This window comes from Acartia tonsa, chromosome 13, assembly GCF_053477335.1.
Source record: "Acartia tonsa isolate MP-2025a chromosome 13, ASM5347733v1, whole genome shotgun sequence".
NCBI classification, from domain to species: Eukaryota; Metazoa; Arthropoda; class Copepoda; order Calanoida; family Acartiidae; genus Acartia; species Acartia tonsa.
Window position 1 is genome coordinate 29352939 of NC_137272.1, and position 13950 is coordinate 29366888.

Consider the following 13950-nt stretch of genomic DNA (forward strand, 5'->3'; position numbering starts at 1 on the left):
AACCCCTCCAAGAGTTAGGCCGCTGAAATATTTAGTTGTTAAAAGGAGAGACAGAGAAAGACAAAAATTTAAGTGATTTTAAAAAGTAAAAATATTCATTAAAAGTGATTTATAATAATAATAATAAAACGTTAAAATTTAGTTATTTTTGTAAACAGTGATTTTTTTACGCTTTTTTTAATAAAAAAAATGAGATAAATGGGCAAAAAAATTAGGCATTGAGTTGTGCTTTTTTTCTCTAAAAATTGGTCAATAAAAAAGATGAGTTGTATTGGCGTGATGTACCAGCCGTATAACAGGTCTTGCATCAAATCTAATTGTCGAAATGTCAAGCTTCTCGAAAAAGCGCAGAAATAGAAACTTTATTTTAGTCGCTTTCATTTTAGCCTAAAAAAATCTATGAATTGTTTGAATTTATTTAGCAAATGGTCAGATAAAAAGTAACAAAAGCGATAGAAACTTTAAACAAGGACGACAAAATCCATAAAAGCGAAGATTTCAACTTTTAAATCATAGCTACATACAGTTATAGAGTAGCTTATCTTTTTATGTATCCTAAACATAAAAAATCACCAAAAAGATTTTTTTTAAATGCAAAAAATCTGACGATTAAAAGCTCAATATTTCAATAGATTTTTTGTAGATTATTATTGTTGCACAAAATATTTGATGAAAAAAATATATAAAAATAAAGTTTCTAAACTCAACAGACAATTGTTTCACAATTTAAAAAGTTACACATCCTAACCGTCCGTGTTTTACTGACATAAAGTCAGAAATGATACAATTATAGAAAAGCTTTGCATTTTTAAAGTTGAATATTTAATCTATAATAAAATTAGCTTTGCCGTTTGTTAGATATTAAAATACTTTAGATAAAAATTTAAGATTTGATCCTAAATGAAAAAATAGTTACGCCGCCGCCAACAGCCCAAATTCCGTTGCAACCGCCGGCGGTGGACCCGCCATACAACCGCCAACTACACCACAGCATCAAGGCACGTTTAAAAAAAAAATATAAAAAAACACTTTTTTCTTCACGAAAAAGTATAAAATTATCGTATGCTGCTTATTTATAGGATAGGTTAGGTTATAAAAGTCCCGCTGGGGTATGGGGCTTTCTTCACCTTAAAATAAAAAGAAAAAATTTTAAAAGATCCCAATGATCTAGAGCCGATAAATTGATGTACATTCCCAATGATGATACACAAAATTACCCATTATGTAGATTAAAACTATAGGTTAAAAAATTTTAACATTTCTTATTCGGAACCAACTAATCACAATTAAATAAAAGTATTCAAAGGTTTAATCAGCTAACTAAAACTTTGGGTACCAGTTAATTTGTTATTTTTTTTTACAAATGTGAAAAAAACAGGCATGACCAGTCCGCAGCCGCCAAACAATCCGCAACAGATGCAGACCGCGGCTGAGGACCAAAGTCCTGTGGCTGCGGCTGCCGCGATGCACTTTAAAAGAGAAATTTGTGATAAGGTAATTTTTTTTATAAAATTTTAAATTATTTATTAAATTAAAAAAAAATGATAGTGTATCATTGTCAATTAAATTCTGATGCAAGCACACCCCTAACCGTGGTGAAAATCCATGTCTTGTATGCTTTTGTATATAAATAGTCCATGCAAACGAAAAATGAGTTTAACCCTTTGAAACTACATATATAGGGACAAGGGACTTGGATTCTGACAAACAATTCTTAGTGAAAATTTGTCCACAACCAACTTCCTTCTCCCTCCCCCCCTTTTTTTTACCTACTTCCCTCTAGTTACAATAAAAAGATTAGTTTTTTGAAAACATTTCGCCACAAAAATAATTTTTTACCTGCTTTCCTTTAGTTCCATAAGAACCAAGTTTTTTGCCAACATTTCGCCACAAAAATATAAATTTTTGTACGATTTCCAATGCAATTATTTAGCTGAATCATGGCCTCTGGACATCCAAATTTTCCGTATTTCTGGACATAAACCAATACTGAAATGGACAAAATTTTATCTTAGGGTTAGTTTTAATCATACATACCCAAAAAATAAAAAACCTACATTGAATAAAAAAAAGAAATAAAAAGACTTTTTATAAGCATATCAAACTGGTTAATGGTCACTAAAACATTTAAAACTAATAATTGATTAAAATAGATAGATATACAGATTGATAGAAAGATAGATTTAAAGTAACGCTTGTTTTTGCAAATTGCAAATAACCTTTAACAAGAATGATAACATCCATAAGTAGCGAAGAACTTGATTATTCAAACAGACGGATGGACAATATCTTGTTTAATATTATTTCTAGTATGGCTTCGAAATCGATTATATCCGCTGGATAAGAAACTGTTCTCAGTCATACTGAAAAATCATGTATAGCATCGTATTACAGACAATTTTAGACGAATATTCAAATAAAATCATAAAATTATACCAGTTTTTCGGCCCCTTAGGATTAACAAAACTGGTTTTGATATAATATTTTTATTTTTTTTAATACAGAAAGCAGTCTATAATAGAATCTTTTAAAAGTATGTAATATTCTTCAAAGTCAAACCACCACCTATTAAAAATCTATTAAATTTGTATTTTGCTGATACAAAAAAAATTAAGATATAAGTAACAATCCTCTTTTTTGAAAATATTGATTTTTTACTAATCTCCTTCTCGACATTATGCTCGCGTTTTTGCTTACAGAAAACACACACACACACATACACACAAAAAAAAACTTGGCAAAAAATTAGTATTCCGATCTCGTCTCAAATTGTCAGCGGATTTGAGTCTTTTTTGACCATTTGAGAGGGCTTACGTTACAGCCAAAAAAAAACTCAATATGTTCAGCATAAAATTTCGTTGAGGTGTAAACTAAACTCCAACCTTGTAGTTTCGTAGCGAAGCTACTCTGTAATTCTAAATGTACGTAAGTAAAAAATCATGCGAATGCACGAACGGACCAACGTTTCGCTACAAAAATATGATAATTTAATGAAAAAATATGTTTATAAAGGCCAGAATAGCTTTAAAAAAACCGATGGATTTTCTCAATTACTAAATCGTAGATTTTTTCTTGGCAATATTTAATGAACATTTTCAATTTACTAATTTGGGTTTATATATTTAATTAAACTTGCTATTAAGATAGGTAGATATAAGTTAGGGAGGGAGGGGACATTGGTATGTAAATTACACTGGTTCATAAAGTTTATAAGCGCATTATGTTATTGATTGGCTTAAAAACTTTGGTACTATTAAGATTTTTTGGGTTGATTCCAAACTCGTAGTGTCAAAACTTTTTAACCTCTAATTTTGTTAAACAACAAATACAATATATTGCCCTACTTTGGAATTAAAAAAAACTTTTATTTTATATAAAAGAGTGGGGGTATCTTATTTAGCAACGTGAGAAAAAATTTGTTTATGAAACAAGGACAATTGTATTCATAAGTAGCCATTAAAAGTTTATATGGAAAAAAAGACAACATACTTATATTGTCTGCTTTTTATTGCTTCGCTGTTTATGAACATATCAAGTTTATACTTGTCTAAAGCTTAAGATTTTAATAACTACTGTACTAATTGAGTTATCTTTTTAGGGAAGGTTTACATAGGTCGAAGGATATTTTTAGGCTATTTTCTTCTTAAGGATGGTTTTAGGCGATTTTCATATCCATTTCTTACCCCTTTAAATACAAAGCCCGTATATTCTAGGGGCGCAAACGGTAGTTAAGTTGTTAATTGGATTTTAATTTTTTTCGAAGTGTTGGTCTTTAAATGATTTGTGTCGTGATATGTTTTTCTCAGGGTTTTTATTTTTAAAGATTATTTTCGAGAATTTTTCCGCGTGTTGAAATTATCATCAATGGGACGAAACGTATTTTTCTATATTTATTTTAGATTAGTAATAACAAGGATGACAACATCCAAAGACGACCAAAATAACTAAATACTCTTAAAGCGATAATTCACTTTTTCAATCCACCTTTAAATGAAATAGCTTAAGACAGTGAATTTCTTCGCTAATAATGGATGTTGTCATGCTTGTTTTATATTAAATGTTTGAAAAGGAGGGAGGTGACATTGGACTGTAAATTACCTGGTTCCCAAAGTTTAGGTCTTTTTCGCGCATTTCTCTGCACTGGGAGATAATTATGCATTATTGATTTATGGCTATTCCAGATTATTTGTAGGCCTTCTTATGCCGCTTAAAACAGTGTGCGGGCATGATCTGTACGCTCAGCCGTTTGACAGCTAGCAGCCTTTAAACTTCATAGATTTTTGGAAATATTGCCTACCAGCAATATTTTACCGTGAACTGCAGTAGATACTAATTTTTTTCTACAGATTTTCATATTTTGAGTTGCATATTAATTTATCATCCATTGTCTTATCCTTTAAGATATGTGGTGTTTTAAAAAGAAACGTTTAGAACAAAAGGCAAGATATTTAATAGAGATATTAAGATTCACTGGTCTTTGGGCGGTTTCCCGGGACCTTATAACCAATCAAAATAACATAAGGTTGTCAATCTTCAGATTGCAGGACATTTGATAGCACGACCTTCGTCTAGATATATGTGCTGTAGCCTGTGTTTACACAAAGTATTTTACCCCTACCCATAGTTTTGATGTCATGCTCTTGACATAATAGCAGCGAAAACCATTTTTAACGTCTTAGGTATGATGCAATTAATAACATTAATGGAGAAATGATTATAAATGATTAACACCAAGGAAGTCGGACACATTGGGCTTTTTATTACACCAGTCCCCAAAGTTTTCTAATTCGTAAGCTTAACATTTTTTTGGGACTTTCTAAAATTTGGATGGGTCCGTTTGGTTCATCTAGTTGAGTGTCTAAAAGTTTTAACCACTAATTGTAATCTACAGTTAGGGTAATAATGTGTATCATCAATGAAGGACGTACATCAATTTATCTGCCATTGTCTTATCCCTTTAGACCCCTGGATTAACACTCTGCATATATTTAAGCTATTATTTTGCCCCAAAACAGACCCAACTCAAAACCTTACACAATAAGGACTTATAAACAAAGGTCCGGCATTCTAAAGAGTTGGTTGTCTGCTCTGTATATGGAAATAAACGTCACCCAACTGGTATTATTTATAGTTTTATGTCAGTTATTTTTTCAACTGTGATTCTACGTGTTTTTGATGACTCCAAAACCCTTTAGTTTATCTGAGTGACCCAGCATGAAATACAAATGTATAAAGAAATTTGATATTCTTATATATCTGAGGGAAATGGGGGGGGGGGGGGGGTTGCCGACTTTTTAATCCCCCTCCCTTCCTTCCAGGTGGGGGTATTAAGTAGCCGTATGTGTCACTCCAGGGGGTGCTTTGACATCACACCGCCCCACAAATTGATCAAAGTTAAAACCCCCTTGGCTGTCCCAGCGGGGGGTGCTTTTCCCATGCGTACACCATTGTTTTAAATTTAGAAAATCTTTTTAAAAGCGAAGCTTTTCTATAATTAGGGTCGGTCCGTTCGTACGTCCGTCCGTCCGAGATAGATAGCTTTTATTCGTTAATTTAGGCATGTTAGAATTGTCCTATCGATTTCAAACTTTGCATGATAATTCCTGTAGTAGTTAGGTACAATCTTGATAGCGTAGCAACTCTATAATCATTACAAGAATGTCCGTACGTCTATTTTAAACATGCTGATTTTTCTACTTTTTGAACAACAAATTTTTATGTGATCTAATTATCCATTTGATCTGATTTTTGGTATATTGATTCATGGGACAACAAAGAACAATATTATAAGCGAAGCAACTCTATAATCAAGCCCTAAGTATGTCTATAAACATTATCCTGTATCAAGCGATTTTTGACAAATTTACTTACAATTTTGCTTCGACTCTTATACTTTTATAATTCTGATTATTCAGTTCAGACACTATACAAGTGTTAATGTCCGTTTGTCCTACCGTTTCAGAGCTTCGCTTTTATGGATGTTGTCATTCTTGTTTTTATTAAGTTTAAGAAAAAAAAGTTTTTTTTTAAAGAATAAATATAAAGATGGATAAATAAAAAAAGAGATAAAAAGATAGGAATGAATTAATTTTATAATTTCTATAAAAAAATATAGTGAAATAGATAGATAGTTAGATAAATTAGATAGATGGATAGATAGATAGGTAGGTAGATAGATAGATATATATATACATGGATGAGTAGATGAATGGATAGATAGATAGATAAATAGTGAGATAGATAGATAGAAATATTATTTCATCCAAACTTGTTTCTTGCGGGGGGATAGGTAGATATATCCTATTATATAAAGTAGTAGGCTTTTTTTTGTATGTAGTAAAGGATATGGTTCTCCTATACAGTAAAGCTTGTCAAAATACTAAAAAAGGTTTTTAACTTTTTTGAAGAGGGTATCTCCACCCTCCGAATAAAAAATGACCCCCCCCCCCCCCCAAAAAAAATAATACTTTTTTTAACTTTTAGAACTCTAGAGGCTTCTAGGGGCGTAGCCGTTAGTAGATAGATAAACCAATAAATAGAAAGAAAATTAGATAAATGATAAGTAGATAAATTAATAAAATTTAAAATTATAAAAAGTATATATTATACTGATAATGTGTCGAGATTATAAATTATTATAAATGAGGGGCAGTTAGAAGGCAATTTAGATATTTAGTTTCAAAAATACCCCCCACCCTCATCAAAAAGACCCCCCCACCCTCACCAAAAAAGTAACCCCCAACACTCACACAATGGATTTATAATACATGGATGTTATGACAAGGGAATTTTCTCGTCAATTTAGGTTGCTAATATAGTCATCTATGCGTCCCTCCATGGTCAGGGGAGTGGATGGTGTAGTCAAAAGTGGGGTGGGGGGGGGGGGGTCATTATATTAGCCTCCTGAAAGTATCATTTTATTCAAATATTCGAAAATTTGATGCAATATCCAAGTAATCATATATCTATTACTCTAGTATACAATATCAGAGTTTAAGAGAGGGGTAAATAAATATAAGCAAAGCTTTTTGAAACGATAGCCAAGTAAAGAAGACAGCAAACTATAATACAGAATATTCTTGTTGAATAATTAAATCTGGTAAGACAATGGGCGGAAAATTTATGTACATCCGAAATTATGATTATCAAAATTACCCCGACTGGTTGGTTCGAAATATACAATCAAGTTTTATAAGTTTAGCCAACAAATAAGAAAATGTGTTTAAAAAACTTTATAGACTGATTTTTTGATTTTTATTCCAATATACCCTCCCTCCCTTTGACATTATTTTGGGTTAGGCTAGGTTAAAAAAGTTATTGTTGAAAAACATATATTTATATTTTTTTTTAACTATCCATTTATCTCTATGAAAAAAGGTCATATAATGATAAGATTAAGTACCTTTAGTTAAAAATTTTGAGCCCCCCCCCCACTTGATGTTGAGTTTTAAAAGGTAATTTTTTATTCTGTTGTCACTTATAAATTAGGTTATTTAGTAATTAATGTCCAATATTATCTTTTTAAATGCGTTTTTAGTAGGGATGGGTCAATGGAAAAAATCCCCTTTTCTAACTTTTTGCATAGGATAGTTTATAATTTTTTGGAGTAAAAATGCTTGTAAATTAATGAATATTTATCGGATAATTACATATCTATTAATCAATTTAATAATACTATTTAAATATATTATTATTTATACGCCCCTAGAGGCCTCTAGGGGCACTTGAGGAAATAAAGGGTTGGGTAACTCGACCTTCAACTTTTCTCTTCATTTTTCTGTTGCGATTTCACTCTGGAGGGTGGTGGTATACCCCCCTCCCCCTCCCAAATAATCATAAAAATTACCTGGATCTATGAAAAGCATCACTGAAGGAAGTTAGACAGACATCTTGATACTTTTATATAAAGATTATCTATCTTTTCTAGCTATTTTGAGCTGTCTATTAGTATTTACTACAAATATATTCTATATCAGTTTTTCAATCTTTCTAGAAAAATTATATACTTTTTTCATAACTTATATTTATGTATCTATCTATACTTTTAAATGTTTAGTACAGCCAATGGAAAAAAGACATGTTAAAGGTCCAAAAAATTATGATTTTATCCCCCCTTACTCTTCCCAACCCCCCTTCGCCATTGTTAAAAAATCAAATTTTAAGTGTTATACTAAAAAATGAATATTAAACATTAGCCAAAATTTTAATCACAAAACTTCAATAAATTTGCGGATTTTCTATTATACAAAGTAGTAAAATGTTTTGTTTGAATGTCCGTTAAGATTTCGCTAACCCCCAAACCGATTGAGTTTTCCTTCTTAAGAAATTTTCATATTGGTCCTGGGATTGTTTGTTACTTTTAGTTTTAATTATCAGGATGGTTTTAGGCTATTTTCCTGAACCTTCAATATAATAGAGCCTAAAGATGCTAGAGACACATAACAATAGATGGTATTCTATATAACAGATAAACACATCTTCATATATGTTTAGCTATTTGACCTCTCATTAAATTTTGACTGTTTTGTGTGGCCCCCAAATATTTTGTTATATCCGTGAGAACATGAAAATAAAGATGTTTCAGTTTTTTTTCAGTTGGTGGAGGGGGAGGGGGTGGTACATAATAACAAAGATGACAACATTTATAAGAAGCAAGGCAAAGATGCATATTGTTCAAGAAAAAAGTATATCTCTAAGTAATCTCTAAGTAAATTACATTTCACCAGACTGACAGACAGACAGATGGACATATTCAAATAAGAAAAAAAATATTTTCTCTCTCTCTCTCTCATTCTCTCTCTCTGTGTCTTTCTCTTTCTATCTTTCTCACTCTCTTTCTCTCTTTCAGTGATTTGTATTTGTTTTTCGGAAAGAGAGAGAGAGAAGAGACAATAAAATCAAATTAATCCTCAACCTTTCTTTTCCCCAATATAATTGTAAGATACCAAAGCATAATTTCACCCATACGACTTTGAGGGAAAGAATCATTTATTGTCGTCCCTTGTCCCTGAGTGGTTAGTTGGTACATCAAAGAGATTTTTAGAAACAAAACTTGACTTTTTCATCTTGATAAGGGGGCCACAAAAATATTTGCCATTAAAGGAGAAAAAGTCGACACAAAAATTGACCCACGTTCTAGGGATCTTAAGGGATAAGACAATGGCCGATAAATTGTTGTACATCCCATTCCCCAATTATGGTACACAAAATGAACCTTTTTGTATATTACAATTTGTGGTTGAAATATTTAGACACCCAACCTAATGAACAACCAATCAAAATTTTTTAAAAAGTCTTAAGCCAAAGTACAAGAAAACGCGTTTACATAAAAATCATTCCCTGTTAAGTCCAGTAGCCTTGTGTTTACATTATATTTTGTTGATTTATATCGACAATTCTTATTTCATCAAGAATATGTCATTTTTGATCCCTTTCATTTTCTTATATAACAGAATGTCTATCTGTCTGAGTGCACCGAAGGATCTCGCTAACCGCTGAACCGATATGATGCTTCTTTACAGTGCAGCTCCAAGAAAAGATTTATCCTTTCATACCAAAATCTGTACAATTTCGAACCAATAAAATGGCCGGGTTGTTCCTCTACTGTGTTCCTATTGGCTGATTTAGCGAGTATATATCTAGATTATATCTATTGTATATATGCAGGAAAGAAAAGTATTTCAAGAATTTCTATTTGTATTGGGCTGTGCAAGGTTATACTGCAAATATGTATATCTATCTGTCTATCTATTTATCTATCTGTATATGTATCTATCTGTCTGTCTATCTATGTATCTGTCTGTCTATCTATCTATTTGTATTGGGCTGTGCAAGGTTATACTGCAAATATGTATATCTATCTGTCTATCTATGTATCTATCTGTATATGTATCTATCTGTCTGTCTATCTATGTATCTGTCTGTTTGTCTATCTATGTATCCATCTGTCTATCTACCTATTTGTATTGGGCTTTGCAAGGTTATACTGCAAATATGTATATCTATCTGTCTATCTATGTATCTATCTGTCTGTCTATCCATGCATCTATTCGTCTAGATAGATGTATAGATAGAAAGATAGATAAATAGATAAAAAGATAGATGAATAGATAGATAAATAGATAGAAAGATAGATTAATAGATGAATAGATAGAAAGATAGAAAGAAAGATAAATAGATAGATAGATAGTCAACAAAGTGTTATAATTGCTAAAGAATGGGGAAGGAGCAAAAAATTGTTAATCCTATCCCAAACTATTTCATGTAATTTAAAACTCTTTTTATGATGATAATAGCGGATGCGCCCCTAAAATCTAGAGGCTTTGTATTTAGAGGGTGAAAATAGCCTAAAACCATAATAGGATCTATTTTAAGCTTCACCAACATGGAGAACTCAATCGGTTCAGTGAGATCTTAACGGACAAACGAACAATTCCTTACTACTTTATACATGAGGATATTAGAAAGATGGATAGGCTTTATCGTAAAAGGTAACACATCCAATCTTTAGAAAAAAGATACTTCGTCATAATAAAAATGTAATGTTGGTAGACTTGAATAGTAAAAGCGTAAGGAATGTCTTCGCTTATAAACAGATGCAACCACATAACGAGGCACAGTTAAAATCTACTGAAAAAGGTCGTGAAATTAAAGGGCTAAAGGGCATGAGTGTGAGATGAATGCTTTGGCACTTAAACAGTAATATTAATTTTCTATTCTAGGTATGTATGTGAAGCTTTCTTGGAAATAACATATATAAATAAGTAAAGCCGTTCAATTGATCTTACATGACACATACTTTATGTGATAGATGGGAGGTGGGGTGGGGAAGATTTATGAAGAGTACTTTTGTGTGTGTGTGCGTGCGTGTGTGTGTATGTGTGTGTGTGTGTGTGAATAGAGGTGCATTACCGAAAATTTCGTGCATGACAGATTTGAAAGAATGCTAATCGATCTTATTCAAACTGCCCATAGATAAATAGATGGATAGATAGATATGTGGATGAACAAATAGATGAATAGATATATGGATAGATGCAAAAAAAATATGGTGGATAGATAGATAGATTGTTGGTTAAAATAGATTGATAGTTATACAGATAAATATCTATAATACAAAGTAGCTTGATGTCTGTCCGTCTTTTCGTCTGTCTGTCCGTCTGAAGCTTAAGATCTCAGTAACCGCTGAACCGATTGGGCTCTACTCTTCAGGGATTATACCTACTGGTCCTGTGATGGTTTTAAGCTATTTTGCTGGGGGGTGGGACACCCCCAACCCCCCTAAAAACTAAAAAAATCACCCTCCCCAAAATTTTTTTTACATTTTTTGTAAAATCTCAGTAACTGCTGAACAAATTGGGCTCTACTCTTCTGGGAATATACCTATTGGCCCTCTGGTGGTTTTAGGCTATTTTCTAGGAGGGTGGGACCATAGGCGTCCAAGGGGAGGGGTAATGGGGCGATTACCCCCTCCAAACGATTTTGGGGGTGCCGTAGGCACCCCCAAAATTTTTTTCATTTTACCCCCCCCATTCAAAATTTACCCCTACCCTGGGGGTGCCGTAGGCACCCCTAACTATTTAAGAGGGGGTATTTACCCCCCCCAAACAATTTTGGGGGGGTAAATACCCCCCCAAAAATAAAAAATCTCTAATAAAAAAAATTTTTGCGCGCTTCGCGCGCATTTTTAATACTATATATTTAATAAAATTTAAATTACCCCCCCCCCAAGCAAATTTTCCCCCGGGGGTAAAAATTTTGGGGGGGGTAAAAAAAATTTGCAGCGCGCTTCGCGCGCCATTTTAACCCCCCAAACACGAATTACCCCCCCCCTAAAAAATTTTTACCCCCCCCAAAATAAAAAGCTTGGACGCCCCTGGATGGGACACCCCAACCCCCCTAAAAATAAAAAAATCCCCATTTCCAAATTTTTACATTTTTTTATTTTTGTAAACAAAAACCAGTAATTGGGGTGGGGGGAACCCCACTGCACCATGAGGCGAAGCCCCCCCCCAAAAAAAAAAAATTTTCACCCATAAAAATTTTTGGGCTTTTTGTAACTTTTAAATTGACATCTTTAAAAAGTTGTTGCAATTATAGGTATTAAATAAAATTTACAGAGGAGAGTTTTCAATTTTTGTGTATATGTGATTCAATCAGTGGGACTATCGGAGCTTGCGCCGCATACGGGGTACTCGCTTATGCTCACCCCGTACGAGATATACAGTGAACAACCTGGGTTTAATTTTTACAAATTGAAATTTTTTTGCATACGGCGCACAAACTGGGTTTAATTTTATCAAAGAGTAATTCGGCAAAGAATTAAGTTTTTTTTATAATATAACTATAAAATTATTCTAGAGGGTTGGCTTTCCATTACCTCATGGGGCGAAGCCCCTAGAGGCTAGGGGCGAAGCCACTAGTAGAATAATAAAGAAATATAGATGGATAAATAATTTGATAGTATATACATGAATATTCAAGTAGTAGATATATACATACATAGATAAATATAATTTGATAGATAGACATATAGAAAAATTAACATATTAAAAGAAAGACAGTGAGACAAACAGACAGACAGATGGACAAACAAACAGTTAGACAGACAGACAGATTGACAAACAGACAGAAACACGAACAAATAGACAATTGGCCAAACTATACAGATAGAACAAACAGACAGACAGACAAAAAAACAGACAAATAAGAGACAAACAGACAGACAAACAGACGAACAAACAGACAAACAAGCAGACAAACATAAAGACAAAAAAACAGACAAACAAACAGACAAACAAACAGACTAACAAACACACACAGCCAGAAGGACAGACAGATAGGCAAAACGTAAACAATCTGTGAGAAAACTAGTAGAACCTTTTTTAGATATTCTTCGCTAAAGAATTTTAAATATCCTATTTAACATTAAGAGCTTTCGTCGCAGGGAGAGGGACAGACGTATACACATACACACACAAATTTTCAATAACAAGAACAATCATATGACCATAAGTAGCGCAGCAATGACAAGCTAACAACATATTGATAATTTACATTAAAGTCGTAGCTCAACTTACTTTGACGTACAGACAGACATACGCAAACTAAAGAAGAATAGCTTCGCTTCAAGGGAAAATCAAAGGACATGTTTTAAATAAAAAAAGTTACAGGATTTTAATTGATTAAAATTACTGAATATATGTCCCTATACAGGTTTTTGTTAGTCTATAGATAATTTATAGACTATAAATAGATTGATAGATTGGTAAATAGGTAGTAGATGCATAGATGGGTAGATTCATAAATGTGTAAATAGATAGATAGATAGATAGATAGATAGATAGATAGATAGATAGATAGATAGATAGATATATAGATAGATAGATAGATAGATAGATAGATAGATAGATAGATAGATAGATAGATAGATAGATAGATAGATAGATAGATAGATAGATAGATAGATAGATAGATAGATAGATAGATAGATAGATAGATAGATAGATAGATAGATAGATAGATAGATAGATAGATAGATAGATAGATAGATAGATAGATAGATAGATAGATAGATAGATAGATAGATAGATAGATAGATAGATAGATAGATAGATAGATAGATAGATAGATAGATAGATAGATAGATAGATAGATAGATAGATAGATAGATAGATAGATAGATAGATAGATAGATAGATAGATAGATAGATAGATAGATAGATAGATAGATAGATAGATAGATAGATAGATAGATAGATAGATAGATAGATAGATAGATAGATAGATAGATAGATAGATAGATAGATAGATAGATAGATAGATAGATAGATAGATAGATAGATAGATAGATAGATAGATAGATAGATAGATAGATAGATGAATGAATGGACAATTAAAAGGAAGATAAACAGATAAATCAGATAGATAGATAAGCAGAAAGGTAGATGG

General features: G+C 32.2%; 1 protein-coding gene across 1 annotated transcript in view; it reads left to right on the forward strand.

Moving 5' to 3' along the window:
- LOC145304600 (uncharacterized) overlaps positions 1-13950 on the forward strand; it is a 72323-nt gene continuing 58373 nt past the window's right edge. Inside the window, exons 1-3 of the mRNA XM_080146517.1 lie at positions 1-299; positions 913-998; positions 1379-1494. Coding sequence (XP_080002643.1) covers positions 262-299; positions 913-998; positions 1379-1494 — 240 coding nt within the window. The 5' untranslated portion in view covers positions 1-261. The remainder of the gene's footprint in view (positions 300-912; positions 999-1378; positions 1495-13950) is intronic.